This window comes from Apis cerana, linkage group LG8 (assembly GCF_029169275.1).
Source record: "Apis cerana isolate GH-2021 linkage group LG8, AcerK_1.0, whole genome shotgun sequence".
In the NCBI taxonomy this organism is placed as follows: domain Eukaryota; kingdom Metazoa; phylum Arthropoda; class Insecta; order Hymenoptera; family Apidae; genus Apis; species Apis cerana.
In genome coordinates, this window is record NC_083859.1 from 10,437,429 (window position 1) to 10,464,338 (window position 26,910).

The window sequence follows — 26,910 nt, forward strand, 5'->3', positions numbered from 1 at the left end:
ATGGAGGGAAAATGGACGAAATTATCGAAGAAATTGGAAAAGACGAAAATTCATCTCGAATTTTGAAGAATAAATTTTGAGATCTCGATCGAGGGTTAAGGCTGCAACCAACCATCTTGATATACCCGTACTAATCACGCTAGAATAAGGATAGCCGCGTGTAAAAGACGCCTGATACATTTTTTTACCGAAAGAAAAAAAAGAAAAAAATAAAAAAAAAAAATAAAAGAGGAGATATCAGCGTTATCTCGAACCACGATAGAGTTAAGAGTGAAAGAGAGTGGAAGTTACCTTAGAGTGGAACTTCAAGAAAAAAAAAAATGAGATTAATACGCGTTTCATGCGCTGCGTAATTCTCAAAAGAGAAAAGAGAATTTTATCATATTTCAAATTTCGAGTATTTCGAAACGTGAAGCTTTGTACCGTGAAAACCACGATTCTTTGCGTGATCAATAATAACGTTTCGATGTTGGATTGAAAGAAGAAAGAAAGAAGAGAAAATATATACAGCATACACATACACACATACACACATACACACGTACACATACGAACTATTACCATGATACTTATTAATGTAAATGGTTTTTCATTACTATATTATAGATGTTACTTAATAATATATTTACAAATAATTAAACGGGAGTCTGTGGTGGTTTTATTCACAAACCTTGACTGTCCTTCGAAAATTTTTTCTCCAATTTATTATTTATTTTCCTTTTTCTAATTTTATCGTTTGTTTTTATACTTTATGGGATGATTTGGGAATTGGGAATGAGAATAGGATACAGTACAAAAAATACACTTTGAAACCGTAATGAAATCTTTTTCCATTAGTTCGTTCCATTATTAAAAATCGAATTTATTAAAAATATTAATTTCATTCTTTCGAGTTACAAGTTATTGAAAAAAATTTTCCCAAAAATTCAAAAAAAAAAAAAAGAAATCCATGGAGATACGTAAATGTTGAAAAAAGGTAAACAACAAAGTTCCGACAATAAATATGTTTTATTACACATATATCTCGTACGAGGGTTACACGATATTAATACATTGTTCATTTAACTGTCCAGCAATCAAACACGTTGTATTCATTTTTCATTTCATCTTTTTTTTTCTTTTTTTTTCTTTTTTCTCTTTAATTCCTCTGTTACCTCTCGCAATCATGAGCGTCTTATCATCGTGACCATGTCGCTTGATACACGTCATCGTCATCACCATTGTCATTTCGATCGATAATAATTCTTAAATATACAATAAAATTGCACACATAGTCATCTCATGAAAATCATCATCTCGGTTACAACTTGTGATACACGTTAAAACATTAGTCACGAGAGGAAGCTTGCGATATATCATAGATTCAGTTCAACTGAAATCAAGGGAGGAGGGGTAAAAGAAAAAAAAAGAAAACAATCGTAGATAGAATCGTATCGTATAAAGAAAATCTTGGAATTAAATCTATATAATGATATCAGGGCACAAGACAAACGGATAAAAAGGAGAAAAGAAAATCATACATATTTTTTTACCTTTTTTTTCTTCTTTTTTTTTTTCTTTTTCTTTTTCTTTTTACTTTTTCCCGTCGTTCGATCGACGTCGTTCTAGCTCGAACTTCTTGGATCTTCTTCGCGTTCAAATTTGTATTTTCGAGCGGAATTCTTCAAGGGATCCCAAAATGGAACAGCGTCATGTCAGTTCGTTTTAATTCATATCGTCTTTTTCGCGGTTAAACGTTTAATTATCATTAATTATCTGGTCGCTTACGCCCTAAAGAAGATTCGCTTGTTTTTTTTTTTTTATTATTCTTACGTATTTCTTTTTTTTTTAAACTTTTCCTTGCTTTTTTTTCCTTTTTTTTTTTTTTTTTTTTCGTTTATAGATTAATTTCTCAGCTTAATATCTAGTCGTGTACTCGTAGCCTTACGTAAATTATTCTTAATGATCTAAGCTTGGTGGCCAGCACCAAAAACACTCACTAGATTCACTGCCTACGGACACAGATAGACTGGTTTCGCCTCTTTCTCGAGCAACTCACGCGCGTCGGCCATTTTGTTTCGCTTAGAGGGAACCGTTTTCTTAGAGTCGTCGAGTCGAATACGTTCTTTGGAGAGAGAACGTCTCTGTCTCTGTCTCTGTCTCTCTCTCTCTCTCTCTCTCTCTCTCTCTCTCTCTCTTATTCATTATTAGTTAATTGTATAAAAAAGGAAAATAAAAAGCATCGTAGAAAAACGCAAGATCCGATGGGAATTTACAAAGAATATATTAGGGTGAATTTCGATGAATGTGCTTCGAGAAAGAGTGCGACGAAGAATCGATGCTCGATTATCGAGATTTTTCCGGCTAATGCTCGAGCGTCGATCCTTTAAATTTGAGCGATTCACAGACATCCAAGCGAGAGAGTACTTCGTTACTTCATTGTCTCTGATTTTTTTTTCTCAACATTTTCTCGGTATTTTTTCATTTTTGTTTTCTTTTTTTTGGTTCGTAGTCTCGTTTCTTTAACACATCGAACTGCAAGAAACCTAACTAATTAATTCTCCGCCTCGTTTAAGTTCCCTAAAATAATCTACCATCGCTAGAAAAGCCGGAACGCGCGATGATTTCTCGCTGTTTGTTCGCATCGTGTGTTTTTTCGATTATGATATATATATATATATATATCATCTTTTTCAAATTCTTTGTTTATTCAGGATGAAGAAGAAAAAATTCGAAGTTCGATCTTTCCGTTCTGTTCGTTACCCGAACGACGTAGTGACTAACATTACTCTTTGGTTAAAAACGATCGCGTGTATGTGTGTGTGTGTGTGTGTGTAGTGCATGTGTCTGTGTCCATGCGTACGTGTGTCTGTGTCTGGTATGAATGCGAAAACAAAGCTTCAGAACCTACCGTAATTTTAATATAAACTCAAAGGAAAGGCCAGCCTTCTAATATTAAAATTAACCATTCATCCGCCCAGTGGCGTCATCTATCACGTTCATCAATATTTACAAACGCGATTCCTCCCGATTCTTCGTACCCATTTGTTATAACATCCTCTACTAAGCTCTCTAGTCGGCGAGCATGATTACGAAAGTCTTACGATTAGGGATAGGCTTAGTTCTAGACGATATTAGGTAGTTGTCAAGATGGCAATCATCGGAGAACCAAGGATGAACGTAGAAAGCGCTGACGGCTACTGTTTACTCTAGCTGTCTTCTTCTGGTCGGCATCCAACCCCTGACCCTCCTCATCGATCACTCTTCCCAATCCTTTTTCCACGTGTTCCAACTTCGTGCCTTCTTTCTTCTTCTTGCTCTCGCCATAGCATTATGGAGACGAAGAGACGACGATCCAACTTTTCCTTCTTTCTCGACACATTCTCTTCGATTGGCCTGCAAAAATTTCGGCCAATCGTTGATCAACCGAGGGTCAGCTGGCTGCGCGAAAGATCCTCCGAATCGTTGAAGTATTTACGGCCTGGGGCCGTTTGTACCGTGTAATTGATATGTCAAGATAGGATCCTATCACTGAGGCGAGATGAGACTTTCTTGCGTTTCTTTTTCTTTTTCTTTTTTTTTTTTTTTTCCCTCGAGTCGCATTTTCACACTTTCTCATTCTATATTATATAGTAATTAAGGAAGACCCGTGCAAAGACGATCATCTTTACAGGTCCGCCTTGGTAATATACAGGTACTTGGTGAAGAGATTCGTGCCCTCCGTTCGAGCCAGGTACGCGCCAATCTGAGGGGGGGCGATCGAACGACAACAAGTGGGTGGGAGAGAAGCGACAATGGTAACAACGACGATGCTACTTTCTCTGTCTCTGTCGAGGATGGTCCATCGTAGATGACGCTGTCGTTACGCCTCGAACCAGCCGAGACGCAGCGATTAAATGATCGCCGCTCGTTGCCGAGGCCCGCGTCAGCTTTGGAGCGAACGATCGCGTCGAATGGGCAGCCCTTCTTCTTCTTCTTCTTCTTCTACTTCTTCCGGACATTCTCCTCCGAGCTGGTTTTCCCGCTTGTTGATGACGCGTCAGAAAAGACCTTCCCATTTGTTCCAGAGGTAGTCTGAACTAGCGGCGACTAGACGTTCCATTCATTCATTTCTCTTTCCTCTTTTCTCTCTTTCACTCTCTCTTTTTCCGTCCTTCTGTTCTGAGACGAGACAACCTTCCACCGTTCCGGGGAGTGGAGAGCTTGGCCAAAAGGTCAATAGGTCGACACAAAGAGACCTGGCCAGCGGCAGCGAGTTGACTGTCACTGACGCACACGCCACCAGGTCTGCTGCACCTTCTCGTGGAGCTTTCTGCAAATACCCGCGAGCCTCCGTCACATCCCAGCCTCTGCCGCGTTCTCATCCGTCTCACCGCCCCCTTCCTCGCTCGGCAGGATCGTTTTCGCAGCTCCACCCGTGTCCCCGATTTCCGTCGTTTCACCTGTCTCGTCGCCTTCTTCCAGTGTCACCTGGAACAACAACAATTTCGATTCAGGTTAGACTCACGAATCGAATTTGCAAAATAATTCTCATACCTGGAAGTGTATTCTATCGGATTGCTGCTCGTTCCCTTGCTGCTGTTGCTGTTGATCATCGGATGGTGGCGACGGAGGAATCATGGATTGATACCAGTCTCGATTCTCCTCTAACGTATCCAGGATATCCTGGGCATCCGGGTGTACCAGGTCGGCCCAGGTCTCCCAGAGAGGGTGCACGATATAATCTATGAAGCCGACCTGCGACTTCTCGATAGTGGCACTGTGCCTGTCGCACATCGGGCTTATATCCATGTTCTGCTCGCGTTCCCGATCTCCTTGAAGGAAGAATTCCTCCATCAACAGACCCACCCATCGCCGATAGAGAGGCAAAGGTTTCGTGGGATTGGACAGGTCGGCGCAGTGCACCAGGTTCTCCAGGACCTGGATTCGGTCGGTGTAGTTGTCTAAGAGAAGCACGCCAGAACCGGCCACCTTCTTCGTTTCGACCATGGTCTTCAGATCAGCCAACAGAGACATGTGCTTGGACATATCCGTGGATAGGACCATGTCGATTACCATCTTCCTAAGTGTCTGGCGTTGCTTCTTCGTCATGTTGACGAAAATGTCGCAGCCTTCGTTCTGAAGCAACTTGAACGCCACTGCCAGGTGGTGGTTCTCCAGAACGGACTCGTCATTGTACATTAGGGCGAGCTCGGAGCCTAAGACAGAGGTGGATATTTCTTTTATTCTTATTCAAATGATCAAATCTCTCGACGCAACGAATTACGAATGATTATTACGAATCGTCTGGGCGAGGTGTTACGAAAGAAATACTCACTCGAATTTATAAGGAACTGGTTGGTGAGTCCAGGATGGTCCACGTCGTGAATGGTGGCTGCGAACAGAGCGGCTGTGATTTCCAACGGCGTGAACACGGACTGCGGAGAAAAACGTTTCGATTAATCCATAACATCGATCCAAGCTCACAAGTTTATTAATCGATATGAATCCCGAACGAGGCAAGGCATTTAACGGATCGATTAAATAATACGCTATATATACTCTCTCGATGATTTGTTGATTGGAATTCTTTTTCTTTCTTTTTTTTTTTTTTTTATGGATAGAAGAGAGTTAAGCGCATTGTTATTTATGGATACTTTATCAACGATAAATGATAATATTAACCTCGAGTGCGGGTGTGTTGAGCAGAGTGTGAGTAGATTGGGTCACATCGGCGGCATGCAGGCTATTGTGGAAGGGATTGTCTTTGACGTAGTGATCCTCGAGGGTCATCATAAAGGTCACAAAGGTCTTGGGCGGTATGGCCAGCGATTTGAGCAAATCCCGGGTCTGGAAGGCTGTGTAGGCGACGCAGGTCAGCGGTCTGTTGTTGCTTAATTCGCCTATCCTGAAGATATCGATGCCCCATTTGTCGATGTCTGAGAGAAGCTATAAATATCACAAATTAAGGTCAGTTCATGAATGATTCATTTTTTTTTTTTTTTGTATAATCATCATGGAACGAACGATAAAAAACAAAAGGTTTGCATAAAATGAGATTTCTAAAAATAATAATGATGATAATCTAATCTCTTTTCCCCCTTTTTAATCTTTTAATTCTTAATCTCTGATTTATCAGAAATATTTATACGTGATTTATTATCTCACACACGCGCATACACACGAATATCTCGATTTATTTACGATACCGAAAACAAATTATCTTTTAGAGAGATGTAAATCGTTTGTTTATCTTCTGGCTCGAACAGATTGATCTTTCAGACGCTTTTTCGAATCGACGAGATTGATCCTGGAAAAAAAATCAATTAGCACCGACTCGATTAGCAGAGTTTTGGACGATCGCTAATTGTTTAAAAAGCTTGCCTGGGATATCAATGAACGAGAAACAATTAATATCATTTGTCCGTGTTCAATCTCAAGTTATATTACCACGATAATAAAACGAATAATTACTTAACCTAACTTTGTAATGCATCAGCGATGAGCGTGAAAATAAATTTCCGCTTAAAATATTCCAAATTTCAAATTGTTTATTAGATAATTTCAAGTAAAATATCAAGAAATTTATCAAGATCTAGATAGAGTCAAGCAATCGGGATTAATTTAAACATTCGACCCCCATTTAGCTAAGGTAAACAAACGATTGGCCACTGTCTCGCGGGCTAAATAAGGAGTTGGCATCGCATTTAACGATTCCGAGCCGGTACGCGTGGGCTCTCGGGGACGATTCTAAGACCTCGAGAGAGGCGCGTTTAACCTGCTAGCTGCATCTGACCAGGAAGCGCCTTTATTAGCATACAAAAGCGGTTGATTATGTGAAAGTTATATACACTCTATATACACCAAGAAAGAGGGAATTTGCATCGATTATGCGCGATGACACACGAAATCTATTGTCAAGTGCGAAAAAATAAATCTTCGAATGAAATTCTTTTTTTATTTTGACGCGATAGAAATAGATCTTGCTAGGAAAATGCCCGATCGATTGAATATCATTCGATGAATCGAAGTCAAATCTATGAATATTCCGTAGGAGAATGAAACGTTAGACGCAGAGGTGTAAAATCGTTAATTGTTTAAATTTGACTTTGAAATTCGAACTGTTCGATTCTTTTAATCGTTCGAAGGTTAAAAATAGAAGGTGTTTAAAATTGTACCAACGAGCACAATGATATTGCCGATACCTCGGAATTAGAAATTTGGTTTAAAGGATAGAGAAAACTCTGAATCGATTCGAAAAATAAGCTAGGGCTCGTTGGGTAAATAAATCCGAGAGTATTCGATTCGGCATTCGGAAATTTTACTCGGAATCGAACTCTTAAGATCTGAAACAAGACGCAGATCGGGCAGACCCCACTCAAAGCTTCTCGAAAAAATTGGAGGTTGGGCTAGAAACAAAATTTTTTACGTCATCGGTAAAATCAAAATATACGAAACATAATAATATTAAACTAGAATATTTTTAAAAACTTACGTTGGCGAGAGATGCACAAGAAAATTGGAATCCGAGAAAATTTTTCTCGCATGAAAAAATTCCACGCACAACTTCGACTCCATCCTGATTTCCATTTTTTCTCTGATATAATACAAAATTGAGGTGAAAAAAATTAATTATGGCAATGATAAGAAACTCTAGAAATTGGGTTATCGTTGGCTGACACCGACCTCGTCCCAAATTTTTCGTCAACGTGCCACGATCGTAAACAGAAGCGGTATTGGTCTTTCGAACGATCGATGTCTATTATCAGTTTTACGCTGGATCACGTACGACTTAACGATGGCGGCGCAAATAGGCTCTTCGATGGAACAGAAGAATGGGGGTACACGATTTTACGACTCGCCGCAAATTTTTATCTCTTTTCTGCAGCCGAGAATTCATCGTAGAAGTAACCACGATAAGAATAAAATTGTCGAATTAAAGATGGAGCGAGGATTCGATCGAAATTGTTCGTCAAACTCGATCACGATTTTCTCAATGTTTTACGATCAATGTTTATCCTGATTTGTAACAAAATACGAGGAAGATATGAAAAATTTCCGCGATAATAGAGTTTGAATTAATTCTTTCCCCCCACCCAACACCTCGTGATGATCGAACAACGCAGACCCCGTCTTCTTCGCCATCTTCCCTCCGCTCTGGCCCTTTTGTTTGCCCCGTTAATTCATAAATAGTGAGACAAATATTGAACAAACGAGGACATGGTTCGCCAGATAGGGAAATTTCCTAGATGATATGATGCAATGTACATTGTGCTGAACTGTTGTATTGTGTTGATAGACCGAGATAAGGATAAGAGGAACGAAAGGGATCAAGGATGATTTCACCGCGGAATATTTTGTCTCCATCGCGTGGAATATCTCTCCTCGCTCCCGTTCCATCATCTCTCGTAATTTATTGCCATTATATCGCCGATAGAAATTTAATATCGTCAAATCGTTAACTAATTTGTCGTAGGTGTGCCATCTGGATCTGTATCTCCATCTGGGTTAAATGAAACATCTCTCAGCTCCCTCCGCGAACGTAATGTTTCGTCTTTGAAGTGATCCAGAAAAAGAAAATGTGTCACAGACGTAGAAGACTGGAACGTCTTTGAACCGTGTCAAAGATTATACGTATTTTTCTCTTTTTTCTTTTTGGCTAAAATCAACAGGGAAGCAAAGTCGATCGTTAATACGCGTGTCTTTGATTCGTGGAGCATTGCAGAAGATCGATCATCGTGTTTAAATTCAATTTAAAGGGGTGGGTTTTCAAAAATCGTGATTCCTATATTTAATTTGATTTTCGATCAAAGAAGAGTCAATTTTTAAAATTATACACGTGTATTAATTTTCAATAATCCATTTTCCAAGATGGATCGACATTCACGTTAGATTTAACGAAGTAAGAAATAAGGTAACCCCTTACGCGATTTCTCACTCTATCGAACACTGAAACCGGTTGTGCAAGTGTTTTGAACGCGCGAAAGACTTGCTGGGGAGACAACTGAATCCGTAATCGAGGCCTTCCGGATGGAGTAGAAAGTGTAGATGTACCGTTAATTAATTTCGCTTTCGCGACATTCTGGGTATCGTATTACGCAACATGCGAATATGATTCATTTCACGAGAAGTTATTCAACGATTAACGACGATTATCGACGAGATTCTTAGAATAACATCGCGAGGACACGTTGATTAAAATTAAAAAACTCAATTTTTCTTGATCATCATCTCTATAAATGAAACAAAACTCTATGCTTTTCTACTCAAATTTATAAATACACTATTTATAAAGTAATTTTAATATTCGAATTGTGTGCGCGTGTGCGTGGAAATGTATTAAAATTACATTTCGTTATAGCAGATGCTATAATATAATTTTTTCATAAAATAAAAATTCTTTTTGTATTCAGGCCCATGGAAGGGTATCGAGAGAAGCAAAATTATTCCTACCTTGCCGAGCTCCTCCTCGTGGGGTGTCTCCACGCCGTGAAGCGGTACACGTTCCCCGGTGAAGCTGTTTGTGTGCGTGAGGGGTCGCTTCACACCGCTTATGTGGGACATCGCGGCCGGGCCTCTTTGGGCCCGGTCCTTCTTCTTCGCCGCCCTCGCATCCGTACTTCCGGCTGCTGCAACCGCATCCTCGATCCGCAGGGAGGGTAGATCCAACTCTTGTTGCTTGTCTGTGAATAAAAGTAACGGATGATTTGCTGTTGAACATATTGGAAAAAAGGTATTTAGTATAACGTGGAAATATAATTCATGGTATGGTGTAATAATAAGGAATTAGAAAATTATTTTGTATATAAAAGGATTATTGTAATGTAATTTATAGTGTCGTTAGAAAATTATTTTGTCAAACATGTTGGAAAAAAATATTTAATAGAGCACTATATACTTATAGTAGCAAAATGGCAAGATAATTTATTTTTTTTTATTCCTTTATAGTATTGTACAATAATATAGTAGGAGAATCGTAAAAAATTATTTTATTAAACGTGTTAGAAAAAAATATTTAGTATAATGTGTACATATAAAAGGATTATTAATAAGTACAATATTGTAATATAATTTATAGTGTTGTTAGAAAATTATTTTGTCAAACATGTTGGAAAAAAATATTTAATAGAGCACTATATACTTATAGTAGCAAAATGGCAAGATAATTTATTCCTTTATAATATTGTGCAATAATATAATAGGAGAATTGTAGAAAATTATTTTATTAAACGTGTTAGATTATTAATAATTACGATATTGTAATATAAGTTTTAATTTATAGTATTGTAATAATAGGGAATTAGAAAATTATTTTGTCAAAATCACAATGGAAAAAAATAATTAATGTCGTATAAAATAGTATATAGAGCACTATTAGTAATTACATGTTGCAGTAGTATAATGTAGTAACAAAATGATAAGATAACTTATTTTTTTATTCCTTTATAGTATTGTACAATAATACAGTAGAAGAACTGTAAAAAATTATTTTATTAAACGTGTTAGAAAAAAATATTTAGTGTATAATGTGTAAATATAAAAGGATTATTAATAAGTACAATGTTGTTAGAAAATTATTTTGTCAAATATGTTGGAAAAAAATATTTAATAGAGCACTATATAATTATAGTAGCAAAATGGCAAGATAATTTATTTTTTTATTCCTTTATAGTATTGTACAATAATACAGTAGGAGAACTGTAAAAAATTATTTTACTAAACGTGTTAGAAAAAAATATTTAGTATAATGTGTAAATATAAAAGGATTATTAGTAATTACAATACTGTAATATAATTTAGTAGCATAGTAGTAGAGTATATAGTAGCAAAATGACAAGATAAGTTATTTCTTTATTCCTTTACAGTATTGTACAATAATGTAGTAGGAGAATTAGAAAATTATTTTGCAGCAAAATGGTCAAGGATAGTTATATCAAGATGATTTGTTTCTTTTCTCTTTTCTTGATTATATTCAGTTACTTTCACAATTATATAATAATGAGAAACAGAAATATTCAGCCTCCTGAAGGGATTATTCTTTTTTGAAAGTTGTTCGTGTTTAATTGACAAGTAATCGGAGGAAATAATAATTTAGACGTAGAATTATTAAGAAACGTGATGAAAAATAATATTGATCGCGGTTTACAACGTTATCTAATATGACGAAACGATAGAAAGTATAATTAAATAAGCATCGTTTTGAAAATCCCAACACGTGCATAATTGATTAATTCGGACTCCGTTCGATATTTCGAGAATATATACCGTTATTTTTCGACTTTTCAACTTATTTATAATTAACAAAAGCGCGGGAAGTAATCTTAATCTGCATCTTTGCAACAACAAAGAGAAGGCAGTCTGCGTAAATAAGAAGCCGATTCCTCGTTTCACGAGCAAAAAGGAGTTTAGCGGCAGACAAAGAGCACAGAATGGGATGAATGATCGTGGAACATGTGTATGCATTTACGGAGTTTCAAGGGCTCTTAATGCGTAAGAGAGTCTACGTTATTCTTATTGTCCCTGATAAATCAGCTCCCGGTGTTGACCTCGATAAAGTGGCAAATTATCTTCTTTTTTTTTCTTACCCCCCCCTCTCCTTTCTTATTAGTTTTACTTCTCGTTTCTCGTATTTAGTTACACAAACGAACAATTAAAAATTCTTTCTTTCTTTGGGGAATAAGCTTATACATGGAACATATATTATACAACAATATTTATTCAGAAATAATACTAGATTTTGACAAACTTACCAAGGAAGGTACTGCATATGTATTCCGATATCTGGTTGCCGGATTTCGAGGATTCTGAGAAATGGGACAGCTCTTTGTTCAGCATACGCTTGAACTGTAATCAAAAAAAAAAGAAAAATACACGTTAAATTTATCAAATTAGATTAGATTGATTAATCACGAAGAAAAAATTCAATTATCCCTTAACCTAACTTAAATCTTAATTAATCTTCAATTTCTATTCATTCATCTGAGAAAGCAGCGATCACGAGAATCGCAAGAAGATAAATCTGAATCCAATTGTGGAAAAGGAGCCAATCACGTGCAAAGATGGAAATCCAAGAATTCCAAGATGGACGCACATCCACATTGGATCCAGAGGCAAGTAATCTCGTAAAATTTATAATGTTTGCTCGTCTCTCGTGCGCAATTTCGACGCATATAGTTTGTTTAGACGTAGATCACCGGCTTCTCCTCGTTATCGGTGTTATCAAAAGCGTTCATCTCAGCCAATGAAAGAATTCCTACGTGGTTCGATGCAAATGGGATGGAACAAACGACAGCGAGAGTGGACTGACCTGTTATCTCGATCGATACAAGTTCGAGATCTGTAACACTCCGTGTTTACTCTTCCAGCTGAGCAGCTCGTGCTCGCGATGTGATAACACGACTAATGAATGAGTTTCTTCGCTCCTTGTTTTATATATATATATATAAGAGAATATTTGCTTAATTATTAAACTACGTTTCGAAGAAGATTTTTGAATATGAGATGGAACGGTTTCTCGATTCTTTTGTCCCTGAATATTTTTTTCTTATTTAACTATTGAAATCATCAGTCAGAAAGTTATATATATATATATATAAAAATATGTTTTGAACGCTCATATTACCAAATATGGTCGCAAGTATTCATTTAAATATTAACTATAACTGCAACAGATATTTTTGGGAATTTTGTTATTTATTATTCGTCATTCAGAGTCATAGAGACCAAGTCGACGATTAGTGAGTTTCGATGGGGGCGATATTTCTCACGAATTGTAATCATCATCGATAAATTATTGAACGTTCTTTCTCCAGCAGAAGGCACAGAAAAACGCGTTTTCGTTGAACAAAAGAAGAGAGACGATCTTCTAATTAATCAATGTCACCGTATAATCATAAATAAATTAGACTTAACCCGCTCGAAAAAGAAGAAAAGCAAAAAAAAAAAAAAGAAAAAAAGCTTAAAAGCTTAACTTTATCAAACGACTCTTTTAATTACGGAGAGAGAGAGAACAATAATATTTCGTGTCGCGAGACGAAAAAATTTTCTTTCTATCGATCGAGAAATGAGAGGAAGAAGGCAATACATATATATAATATAATTATATTTTACAAACGAAACATTCGTTACGTAACAGGGAGGGGAATAATCGTAATATTTTAATTAAATCGTCATCGATCGAATCAATCGATAAGGGTATCGATTATACCGTCATCGGGATTAATCTCGCGTGTAATTTGTTGGTCGGCCCGCATTTAAGCCCTGTGATTGCCCGATAAAGTGTGTAATCGAGTTCATCGATTCGCGATATTTCCAAGCCAACAGGCGGCTGGCTGCGTCACCGATACGCACATTTCCCCTCCCTCCTCTCCTCCCTCTCTCAGGTGGCGGAGTTGAATTGATAATTCAATTTTTCCCGCGTGTTTCTTCTTTTCTTTTTTCTTTTTTTAACGATCGATGCCACGTATCCCCCTCGACGTTATGCAAGGCGTTAAGATAGGTCAAGGATAAATTTTGCACTGGCGTTCCACGAGGAGGAAATTGGATTGAAGAAGAGATTTTGCGGTTGCGTTTGTGGCGTGGAAGAAAAATTCTGTCTTGGACGGTGTCTACCTGGGTGAATGATAAAACACGTGAGGTGGTTCATACGTTTTGATTTCGATCCTGAATTATTTCACGGTTTCTTATTTCTTGGGTTTTTATTTATAATCGATGTATTGTTTTAAATAATTTAACTTTTTTCCTCCAACAAATATTGCCTCCACTCGAAGAAGACTCGTGTTCAAAATAAATAAATCCTCGACCGTAGATCCAAGCGATTCGAAATGATATTTCGACACTATGATATATCGTGTATCGTTTTAAACAATTATAACACAATATAATTTTAAAAAAACTGTGCACCTCCCCCTAAGCTGAATATCGATAAAAAGTCTTGATTTGAAACGTCTTATTCGATTACTTCATTCATCGATTTAACGTAAGAGATATTAATATTATAAACGATAAGACGATAGGAATAAAAATACACGCAAGAACTTATACAATGTGATGTAATTTTCTTATCAAAGAATCAAACGTACGCAGTGATCAAAGTAATCTAAATCTATTATCTAGGATAAATCATTATGATAAACTACTGGATACTGATCATCTTCAATTATTATCACGAATGACGTGTTCCAACTAATTGTTCTAACTATCATTGTTCGGCTTCTTTAAATCCTCCTTTGGAAATTACCACTCGATAATTTTTTATCTTCTCGATAGGGAAAACTTTCTCGTATCTTGGAAAAATTCAGTGATCGGAAAATTTAGTCGAAACGCAATGTATTATGAAATGAACTACGAATTGTGTGAAAATTGTAATCTTCTCGTGTAAATTGTAGTGTAAGATCTTTTTTTGCTTTAATTGTGATTTTGTTAATGGCAAATTTTAAAGAGAATACCATATATTCACAACGTTTCGATCTATTTATAAAAATTGATAATGAATAATCGAAGCTTAACGTTAATATCAAGAAGATATAAATAATAATTGTAAAAATAGAAAAAGTTGTAATAAAATAAAGTAAATAGGCTTTTATAATATTTAATAATACAGAGAAATAGATTATATATAGAGAAATATTGATTCAAATTTTTAATTCTATCATCTAATTCATATTTCGATATTATTTTCTTTGTTGATTAATTTGTCGACAGAAGAGAAATCATTTAAAGTGTCTTTATAAATATCGATGAGTTAAGAAAATAACAATAAAATTTCTTTTGTACGTTTAAGATAATAAGATCCTCTTAAGACATTATCTGTACAATACACGAAAAAAGTATATAAATAAACACCAACTCACTATATACTTTTATTGTTAATTATCAATTAATTCTCGATAAAGCAGGCTAACAACAAAAGTCATATGACGAGGAATATTATTTATTTATTGATCGTTTTAGCTTTTATTCGATATTAATTGTTAATTAAATATTACGTGACCCGTACGACACTTTTCTCGTAAACATTCTAAATCACACACGTCGATTGATAACGCTTATCACTAGGATTTTTTTAAAAGTTTTTTCCATACTTTCTTCAGATACGACACAAGCAATTTGAAAACGAAAAGTTTTCTTTGTTGAAAAAAAACTCCTTACTTCTTCTTTCAATTTTTCACATTTTTTAGATGGAATAAATCTTTCCAACGAAGTTTAAAAAGTAAAAAAAAAATTTCACAATTTCCAACTCAAATTCCAAGATCCAGAATTCTATATCAATCCTCTCCCCCAAATTCTCAATTTCCAGTTTAAACCAATTTGAAACATAATTCCAATTAGGTTCAAGCCTATCCATCATCACCTCGTGATTCAAAATTCTCAATTTCCAATTTAAACCAATCCAAAAAATCCCCTCCAAAATGTCCAATTTGAATCCATCATCACTTCGTGACTATTCATATATATATATATATATATATATATATACAATACACTCTCAAAATTCCCAATTTGAAACATAATTCCAATTAGGTTCAAGCCTATCCATCATCACCTCGTGATTCAAAATTCTCAATTTCCAATTTAAACCAATCCAAAAAATCCCCTCCAAAACGTCCAATTTGAAATATTATTAATAAAATATATATATATATATATATATATATATATATATATATATATGTATATATATTAATAATTCCATATACATATACATATATATATATATTCATATACTTTTATTCAGAATCGATTTCTCAAAGCCATCGAGTTCTTCCGCGTGCGCGCCATTTCGTAGAAAAATTCTGCACCGCGAATTTACGCGATAACGTTCGATGAACGCGCGCTCGACGAGAGCCGCGCACGACGACAAGATAGTGTTAATCCATGGCGATATGTTATTGTAAACAAAGCAGATAAAGCATCGATGATATCTGAATATTGGAAAACAAGAAGATTCAACCGCGCAGCAATATATCCGCGTGTGCGTCGAATCGATCACCTCTGTTTCCATGGAGGGGGGAGGGGGGAATTTTCGATCGAAAAATTGAATCGTTTAACCGATTTCGAGTCGAGGGAACTTAATATAACGCGTACGGTTGCCTCTCTCGAACCAGTTTCCTTCGTTTTTTATTTCTTTTTTCCTTTACTTATTGTACGCAAATGTGTGACGTCAAGGGGAGGAGGAGGAGGTACGATCATCGTTATTCATCGTTATTTCTTGTGGGATCGAGAGAAGGGAGAGAATATTATTCGTTGCCATTCGTTGCCAGGAATGGCTCGCTTTGTCTCGGAATTTTCATTGTTCATTATTCGCGCAACATAGTTCCTCAGAGATGTAATTTATAATTCGAATTTCGAAACGGGATGTATCCGTAGAGATAGACATTCTCCGAATCCATTGTTTCGTTCGTAAGGCATTTATTATCCTAGCATCGAAATGGAAAATATTCGTTCTTCCGCGACCACTCTCTAAGCGTACGAGAGTAATTGCTGTTTCTCTGTATTCTCTGGATTTCCAAGATGACTCGATCGAGTTTTTTTAACACTCAGGGAAATCCTTTTACTGGTGGAAAAAATTTTTCTTTGACAGGACAGGTGATTTTTTGCTTCCATAGGGAAATTAATTAAAATGCTTTCGTCGTGAAATTTTTCTCATTGTTCGCGAGCAAGATCCGAGAGAGTCCTCTTTTAATTTAATTATATCGAATTAAGATGTAACGCACATCTGACCCGAATAAACTTTTAACGAAGCTCGAGGAGATATTGTTGGTGGAGGGGGCAGAAACGGTCGATAGATCGATTTTTAACAGCCACCTTGCCCCGGTTCCGTCGACATTGAAGGTCCTTGAGCCTCGTCAAGATATCGATCGGCGAAATCAGACGTTAATCCTCTCTTGTTGACACGACATATGGCGTGAGAATCGAGATTTTTGAAGATTTATTAAATTGCCGGCAATCATTCTTGTTTTATTTTATCAAAGGATATCGATCCATCGAATGGGATCAATTTTCAGCATCGTGGAAAATTTCTTAGAGATTAATATTGGAACATTCTATGTCGTAGAAAAAAAAATGCGATCAAAAATTCAACGCGATTTCAAAAATTCATCTGTTTTTTACCAAATAATCCAAAGATTCTTTTTGAAATTAGAGAATTTCACGATGAAATTCTCGAAATCGAAAATTTTCTGAAGATAAATTTTTATTTTATCAGTGTATGCATCAAGACAGATCTTGAAAATTATCGTCAAATCTTAAATCGAAAATATTAATAAATTTTTATTTTATCTGTGTGCAAATTGCATAATTTCAAAGCAAAAAATTTATCATATAATTATTCAGAAGATGATGTTGCTGAATTCGACAAATTCGTCGTAGATAAATTTTCGGAATTACAGTATTATCATAATTTTATCATAGAAGACTCATCGTTTTAAAAAATGTATCTTTCATCTCATTAGTGAAGATCAAACAATTATTTGTTCATAGTTATTTCACGATAAAAACGAATTGAATTTCTTTTTCGTATATTAAAAATTATTCAATAATATTCGAAAAAGTAATTATTATATAAATATTTTACCTCAAGGATTGAATTAAACCTATTAGTTGATCGTAAAATTCTAAGAATATTGAAAAAAAATAAATCAAATTACTGAAAGTTCGTTTCAGATTACCTAGAACTTCCATCGCATCATACATTTTCTACAATAAAATATTCATATATCAAGCCACGAATCCATTCATCTCATAGAATGAATATCAACGAATATTATATAATCTTCTAAAAAAAATCTTCAAACCAATCTTCATAGAATTTCAAAAAACCAACATCATTTAATCAAACCTTTCGTGTTAAAATCACGATTATGTAAAAGGCCGAGTCTGAATCCCAACAAATCACCGTCTAAATTCTTCCAATCCCTATCTATCTACCTATCCACCTCTATCTAATCCTCATCTCGAGATCGGATCGAATCATTTTCTCCGTTTCGTTCAGATTCAAATTTACAAGGCGAACATTTCCAAATTTCGAAACATCCGATTACCTGAACAGCAATGATGCTGGCCATGGCCGTGAGATCCGCCAGGGTCCTCAAGTAATTGAAGTACCTCGTGTACTCGTCCAGGTTTCCGGTTGCGAATTCAGCGTCCGCCTGCTGTACCATCTTTCCTCTTCTCTCTCGTCACAAGTATCCACGACACTCGACCGGTATCCTCGACACAACTTCTGTCAACTTCCCTAACCGGGGAACGAAACCTCTTCAACTAAGACGAAGAAAAAACTAAAATCCTCTCACTTTCACCTCTCCCCACCAGTCCCTTCCCCTCCCTCCTTCCCTCCTTCCTCCCGTCCCCAACACACTTTCTAAGACAAACACCAACGGACGAGTAGCGTGTTTTCGTCGCCCACACCGTTTCCTTCGCTTCAGAATGCTGGACGAAAAGTCGTTATCCAAACGTTTCGCCCGCAAAATCTCTCTGAATTTTCACTCCAGTGGAATGGACGCGCGTAACGACGAGTGGATGCACACGTGTGTCAAAGTACGCACGAGTCGTAACAGTTGTGCCTCTGAGCACGTCCGCTCTACGCGCTGACGTCGCTCGACTGCTAAGCGTGGTCTACGTGCCCGCTTCGGGGCCGCCAGCCTTTTTATCTGGGCCAAACTTCTGTGTTTGTTGGCCGCCGTGGTGGGGGAACAGTGTGGTGCGAATCTATCTATGTCTCTCTCTCTCTGTCTCGCGCGCCAGCCGGAAATCGCGAATAATGGGTAACGAGAATTCGACGAGGAGGAACGTTTGGACGGGATTGCAGTTGGGACGGAGTTTAACCCTTTCGACCCGAACGATCCCGGTATTTATTGGTACCACGCGACAGTTTAGTCATAAATCATCTGAATGGAATTAAACGTCGATCCAGCGACGTTTCTTTCTCTTTTTTTTCTGTCTTTCTCTCTTTCTTTTCAATTCGAAGCTTTGTCACGGTTCTATATTCGTGTTATATAGCGTTATGTGTCATTGAGGGATGTTGCGACTATAATTAGGCTCTGGGATTAGGTAAGTGAATTCGGATCAACCGTTACTCAACGCTTTTGTCGTGTAATTCAATACACATATGTTTCTAATGTGATCCAATTGTGGAAATTGTTTATTCGTGGAATTTGTTGAAACATTTAATGTGATTCTATTGGATAGGTTGGATGGTGACAAAGAAATATATAAAGCATCATTTTTCTCAGTAATTGGAACTATTGAAAATATTTTTAAGTTTAAATTAATACGTATCGGTACGTATCGGTGATTTCTCTGGGAAGAAGAGAACGTTGTGACGCTTTTCTGAATATTTAAATTTGAAACTTAATACCGTTATGATTTTTTTTATCGATTTTATTCGAAACATCTTGTTAGCTGTTATCATTAACATTTAAATTAATTTCAATTTTAGTTCAAAGATACACGATATTTCGTGATGATGATATTTATGAAAGAATTCGAAGAGGTTTTACAATTCTTCTATGATATTATTTTTTACCGTAAATTCATGAATCACCAGAGGATGTGAGAATAATAAATCGGATGATTTTTAACGAATGCATAATTATGATGCATTCGGGTCAAATGCAAAGAGAACAGCATTAATGAAAAATTAAACGGTTAATGTAATCAATGACTAATGAAATATGACTCATATGAAAATATGTAATGAATAATTGATTTAAGATCGATGAATAGCGATACGTGAAAAGATAATTATCATATGAATCAATTTCTCGAATTGATAATATTTGGGGGAAAAAAAAAAGAAATTAAAAGCAGTTATCAATCGCCTTCTCCAATCATCTCTTTAACAAAAATTATTGATGATAAGTGTCCTTGCAATGTTTATTTCAAGATCGTGACGTTTTATTATTACCACATCCGTTACACAACAATGAAATATCGATCCATTCAGTTACGTCCAGCTTAGATTTTTCTGACTCTGAAAAAAAGGGATCGAGATTTTGAAGAAACTTTATATAAAAAAGTTTCAAAATATTTCAACTAATTGAATAATTTTCTTTTACCGATTGTTAAAAATTTTATATAAAATTGTCTGCGCTTAAAAGAATTTTTTATCATTTCATTCTTTGATGTCAAAAATTTTATGTGATCAAACTTTCATAAAAAATCGCCCTAAAGAAATCTTACCAAGAAGTAGTCGATTTCTAACGTTTAATATTAGTCATAGCCAGAGCGGATAATAATAGTGAAGAGAAAATATTTCTCGGATACTATATTTTCGGATTCATCTGCATCCTTACAAACCCGTTGATTTGCATTACACTTGACCATCGTTACGGTTTTTGGAAACGCAGATACCTCGAATGCATCTTCCTCTGTCTGAGAATTCATCATTGTCAAACAATTTATTTTGAAAATATGCAACAAAACATTCCTTTGCTCTTTTATCGTACAAAAATAAAATTCTTAAAATTTTTGTGAAAGAAAATTTTATCTTCAAAGTATTTTATTTTTTACAAAAATAATTATACTTGATATACTTGATATGACTGAAATACTTATTAAGTGTACTTAATATATTCGAGCATTATATCAAATACTTTTCTAATGTATTATAGTATTACTATAATATTAATAGCACTATTATTATATTTTTTTTGTACGTTATAGTATAAAGTATATTACAATAATTTTTCATAAAAAATAAGAAATTCATCACTTGAAAAAAGTATAAAAGAGAAGATATAATTCCATCAAAAAAGAGATCAAAGTTTCAACTTTCGTATAAAACATGATCCAGACTACTTCTTTATTCATAATGAAATGTTTTTTCAATCTCCTACCATATATTTATATATACATATATGTACATATAAATTGGACCAGATGCATGAATAAAATATTCCGTATTGAAAATATTCGAAACGCTTGTTTTTCATTTTCTTATTCAATAGTTATACATAGATTCTGTTTTGTCTTTCGTCACGAAGAGTGTCTTTCGTGGAAGAATTTAAAAAAAAAAAAAAAAAGAAGAAGAAATACTCGAGAAATTTATATTTGAATTCGAACGAAACGATATCGTTTCCATAAACTGAATGGCCACTTTTCCTGGCCACTGATATCATCGGTCACGAATCTCGGCCTAGAACAGTCATCGTCCACGAACAAGTCAAATCTGTCGACCCTCTAATTCGAAATGAGTCAACCTGTACTTTCGTCGAAATGCATTGCCTATTTTGAAGATCCAGAGACGAAAAATTCGTGTACTCCTTCTTGCCCGATTATGGAACTCGACGACGAGTTTGTTTTCAATTTTCGACGAGTTGAAAATCATATAGGAAAAAGGAAAAAGGAAAGACAGAAAGAAGAACAGGAAATATTTTATTTCGTAGAATTTTTCAAACCGACGTTTTTATGCTTCTGCGTAAAGATCGTCGTTTTGAAAATTTTTGAAAAAAATCTCCAATTTCAAATTGGCAAATGGTGATCCATATTTATCGGTGGGAATTTTTCGTTTTATGTTTAATATTTATGAAAACATAATTGCACATTATGTTTAATTAAATGACGGAAATTTTCTAAGAAGAATAAATGAGAGATGAAAAACCAGCAATTAGGATTGAATCAGGAGTCTACGTGACACTCTGCACGCCTTGCTGGTACATTCGGCGATATCTCGAAACGTTAAATGAGCCGACGCAATAGACGGATAGATAATTTTCCTCCCAATTATTCCTCATTTGGTCCGCTTCAATCATATCTTCTTCACGCTCATGGACTGAAAACCAATTCTTGAATCCGCTGCCACTTTGAAACGTGGACTTTGTATTTTCGCTACAATTCACGCCCACGCATACGTATATTATCGATATTTCTCGTTTTTTCGAATCAATTTCACATTTCATCACCTTTCGTTCAAATATCTTTTCTCTCTCTTTCTCTCTCTTATTCCCAACTCTTTCCATCTTCCACGAAAAATTCGATGGAAAAAAAATACCGTTTTCCCTTTCTTTTATAATTCGGTGCAACAAACGATTCGAATCCTCGACGATTTTCTATATGTAAATTTAATTCGACTGTCGATCCTCCTATCTGTCCCGTTATTTATCCCAAAATATCTTTTCATTTCCCATCCCACATTTCTATTTATATAATTTCGCGAAATTTATTCCTAAAAATTCCTACGAAAATTGAATAGGAGAGAAATATTCGTCAATATATTTAAAATAAAAAAAAAAAAAAAAGGAGAAAAATTAATTCAAATTAGATTCGCACAGATGCCAGAAAGAATTAATTAAGAAATTCTTAAATTATACTCGAGAAATTCTTCTTCACTTTCGAATCGGAAATAAATTTAAAACTTCCACGATATTTCCCCCGTGTACGAGATTTTATTTTCCGTCATCGATTATTTCGTGCACGTGGAAACGGATCGAATGAATTAAACATCATTGGAAGCGGCCGGTCTGCAGGAAATTTGGACGAGAAATGCGAAAGTACTCGGTGAAAGGGAGGAGCGGGAAGGAGGGAGGGAGCGAATACTCGTGACGCCAATGGAGCCCCACTTCCGGTCCCTCCGCGCGTCCACGCCCATCCAAATAAACTTGCGGTTTCCGCGCCACGGTTTTCCAGGAATTTCCATCCTCCCTCCTCCTCTCCCCGCGATTAACCGCGCGCGGAAAACGATTTACCCGTTAAACGCTCGATTATTATTTCAAATCGACCGCCTCTGTCATCCCAAGTGCAGCGGTGAAACAACGTTCTCTTTCAACTCGCGAGTCAATTCTCGAGAATCGAATGGAGAGAGAGAGAGAAAAAAGAAAACAGCAATGATAAATATTTAACCTCCGTGAATTATAATTTCCTCTTTTTTTTTCTCGATCTTGTATTCGAAAGAACATGTCTCGAGAGAGGAGGGGAATAAAAGCTGATAATAAAATATTTAACCGAAAATATTTCGTAGGAACGTTGATTGAAAATGACGATAAATATTTAAATTGGATTCGATAGAAAGAGTACGTAATCGTGAGTACGTATTCAGTAGCGCGAGGAAGAGATCGAAACAGTGATCGACACAAGACATTTCAATTTTTCTCGAATCCCTGAAATAATATAAAAGTTTGCACAAAGTCAAGAATGGATCCGAAGCATCCCTTTCCCGAAATCTTCTGCAATCAATCTGGGAGCATAATGAATATTGTACAGACAGGAAAACCGTCTGGCAGGGAAAACAAGCAGTCCGGTAGTCGATAACAAAGCGAGTAGCACGTCCTTCTCCGTTTATCTATCGGAAGGAGGAGCGAAAGTTATTTCCGGCCGCGAGGGTCGTACACAAGCAAAAAAATCGATAATTCCAAACGCTCGTTTCTTTTATTTCACCTTTATTCTCTTTATCGCGGGTGCGTTGATCCATTGTTCATCTCGTTTCTTCCTCGTCGAAGGCCAGTTACATGTTTCGATGATTTTTAGACCGATGGTGGCGCCGCCACCAACGAACACGCCGTCGCGTAGAAAGTTTTATTTTTCTCTCCTCTTCCATTTCTTCTTCATCGAAACCTCTTCGATTATTGAAACCAAAAACCTCGCGGAGAAAAATAATTTGCGGGATTCTTGAAATTTTTAATCCCAGAAAGTTAACGAGTGAATGAATGATATATATCAGATAGAAAGTTCGAAAGAAAAAAATTCAGAAGCTAATATCGGAATATTAGCTTCATCGATAAAACACACGAAATGAAATAAATATCGAAATAAAACGTAGTAGCCTTTTATATTGATATACCCACAAGAGTCAATGAATCGAACTCGCACGGAACGTAAATCTATAATGTGAGTCGTCCTTTATGATTGTCCACGAGATGGACACGTGTCGAAAGAATTGCTGTTGACACCGATTATACGGAGCGATCAGAGCGTGCCAAGTGTCACGAAAATGCATATGGAGCGTCGTTTCGAAGCGATTTCGAACGGATGATGTCAATATTTATTTTTTTTACGTTCATCTTGATGGTATAATCGAGAATAATAATAATATCCATACTGATTGATCGAGATTATTCTTGTAATTGAACAATTATGATTACGAAACAATTTCTATTAAAAGTTAAATATTCTTTTCGTCTTTAATCGCACTCGTCCTCCTTCGTTCGGTTCCCGATTTTTGAATTTTTTTCTTTTCTCAATTTATAAACAAATGAACTGTTCGACGATGAATCTATTAAAAGTTAAATATTCCTTTCGTCTTTAATCGTACCGCAACTCGTCCTCCTTCGTTCGGTTTTAATTTTTGAATTTTTTTCGATTCTTTTCTTAATTTATAAGCAAATGAACCGTTCGACGATGATGATGAATCGAAATTCCGTCGAACGTTGGCTCCCACGCAGTGAAATGTCGGTAACACGAATTTATTCCAAGCCCAATTTCGCGTGGGATTTCGCCTATCAACTTCCTGTCAACCGTTGCTGCTATCTTTCTTCCGATTTCACCGAATACGACATCAAAGCTCCGTGATTGGTATCAGCGTGCCATATACATCCAATAATTGTCTCCCCTTTGTACATTCTCCTCCAATGTAATCCCTCAACTTCACACTTCCTGAACTCTCCAATTCCTCCTTCATTTCGAGCAAAATTCGTTTCGCATCGGTTCTGGTCAACGTTTCTGACTTTGCACCAGATTTATCGTTCTGACAATTCTCTTATTATTATTATTATTATTATTTCGAGTTTAAGAGGACTTAAAAGGAAGAAAATACAAGATTGATTGTTGGGATTCTACGATCAGGTAGACGAACAGTCTTATTGTCTATTTCTCATTTTCTTTCTACAATTATCTGTACATTAAGACGAATATAAAAAGATTTAACGGGGATTTTATTTTTCATTATTTTGATTGAAATCTCTTGCAACCCCAAAGAGTCCCATTTCGAAATATTTTTTTCACATTGAGAAAAATACAAGTATCCAAACACTGTTTTTGCTTATTTTCTTTCCGTGATCGAGATAAATAGATGAAGAAATCTAATCTGAGAAAGATTTGAAGCGTATTTAAAATCCAGAGAATCCTCTTTCTCCGCGCTCGAACTTGGAAAATCTTCTTGCCTATTACTTCCCTTCCATAAACACGTAATTATCAACAGACTCACAATTGCATTTTCCACGAGATGTGTCCCGCTACTACTCTCTGCCCTGCCTCGACACAGACTGAGCCAATCTCTTAATGCCGCGAACTTAATGCCACGGATATAAAAATGAATCGAAAAATGATAAAGCGTGCTGAAATATGCAAAACAACCTTTCGGTTAATGCACATCGTGCACCCAGCTCTTATCACAGGGCATAAATAACGAGATTCTCTTCGATCAATCCGTTCTTTCGCGCGGTTGTATTTTATAGAAATACGTTTATAAAATTTCTGATTACATCACGGATAACGTTCACCGCAGAGATACGAAACCAGTTCCGCGGGAACAAAGAGAACAACAGGATCATAAATTAAATTTCCGAGCTGTGAACTGAGCGAAGCGCATCGAGAGCCGTGGAAACAAAGACGGTTCGATTTTTTTTCGGCATTGCCAAGCGTTGATTTCGAGAAATTCGCCATCTCCATTTTCGATAAATAGTTGGAATATTAACTTTAACGATTTGTTAATTCTCGTTGTAAATCAAGTGATAATTTTATTACGTCTACAAGATCTTTTTAGCAGATTTGTTTTTTTTTTTTTTTTTTTTTAGTATTCGATAGATTTTGAAGTTTGAAACGAGCAAGGGAGGGAGAACGGCTGAATTATATTTGGATTCATTTTATTTCCGATCATTTTAACGAAGCCACGAAAGTTGTTACGCGGAAATTCAAGTTAAATCGACATGGTCGAAGATTGGTAAATAGAGAGAGAATGTATCGCAATTCCTTGCTGGGAATTCGACACGGTCCTTCTTCGATATTTGGTTGAAATTGAAAATTCAATTATCAGAGTAATAAGTAAATAATTAATTAGTTGCCGTTGGAGGGACGTGAATTAATATTTTTCAATTAACAACGCATGCGATATTCCAATCAGATACATCAATTAAACGTATAATCAATCGGAAATGGCATTAATTAGCAGTTATTAACCTTGCTGGCAATGAGACACGATTATTTTTCTTTTTTTTTTTTTTATAGAAAATTAATAAAAAAATTTATTATTCTTTATATATCTCGATTTATTTCTTTAACGGTTTTTTTAATGGCTGGAATTTTTCCCTCTGGTTATTATTGATTCCTCTCGAAGATAAAAATAATTGACGCGTAAAATATCTCGTATTCAAAAGTGATACGTATTTAATATTCAAGATTAAGTTCTTTTCACTCAAATACGTTTACGCGTCGATTCGGTGGATCTTTTCTTCTATGTAAATCGAAATGACACGAAATAAAAAAAAAAAAATAAAAAAAAACGTGGAATTAAATTACTATTATATCATAAATGTCATATCAAAGTAAAATTAATCTTCGATCGAAGGAATAATATTTCGAAAAATGTTAAAATTGCCTTCTATATATATATATACATAGTTGAGTCGATTAAAATATTTTTCTGATAACTACAAAACAAGTAATATAACCAGACATGACAAAAATAAATTTTTAACAATTCCATTTTTAACTTTATTCTCGATATTTATTTTATTTTCCTTCTCCCCCTCTTTTCTTTTATTCCTCGTTTCCTTTCTTCCCCGATCATAATTTCCTCTCATAAATCATTGCTCTAGAAATGAATAAACGCGACAGTGGTCAATTTTTCACTCCAACTTTTTTTTTTTTTTTTTTAATCGACACTCGATTAATCGTTGATCGATCATCAGCCGGGGAATAATAATAAATGCAAGAAATACGCCTCGCAGCTTAGCAGGTTTACGAGGAAACGGAACGGTAAAATTTTATTACGCGTATCGATAAATCGAAGTAAGAACACGA

At 35.7% G+C, this 26,910-nt stretch overlaps 1 protein-coding gene across 50 annotated transcripts in view; it reads right to left on the bottom strand.

The window, feature by feature from the left end:
• Window positions 1–989: 989 nt before the first annotated feature.
• LOC108001532 (cAMP-specific 3',5'-cyclic phosphodiesterase) overlaps window positions 990–26,910 on the bottom strand; it is a 319,149-nt gene continuing 293,228 nt past the window's right edge. For 49 of the 50 annotated variants that reach the window (XM_062078820.1, XM_062078824.1, XM_062078822.1 and 46 more), the window contains 6 exons: window positions 11,709–11,802; window positions 9,412–9,641; window positions 5,644–5,907; window positions 5,297–5,396; window positions 4,516–5,177; window positions 990–4,449 (listed from right to left, as the gene is read on the bottom strand). In XM_062078820.1, coding sequence (XP_061934804.1) covers window positions 4,315–4,449; window positions 4,516–5,177; window positions 5,297–5,396; window positions 5,644–5,907; window positions 9,412–9,641; window positions 11,709–11,802 — 1,485 coding nt within the window. In that variant the 3' untranslated portion in view covers window positions 990–4,314. Of the gene's footprint in view, window positions 4,450–4,515; window positions 5,178–5,296; window positions 5,397–5,643; window positions 5,908–9,411; window positions 9,642–11,708; window positions 11,803–17,999; window positions 26,754–26,910 lie in introns of those variants that run through there. The other variant, XM_062078835.1, reaches the window with a different exon arrangement.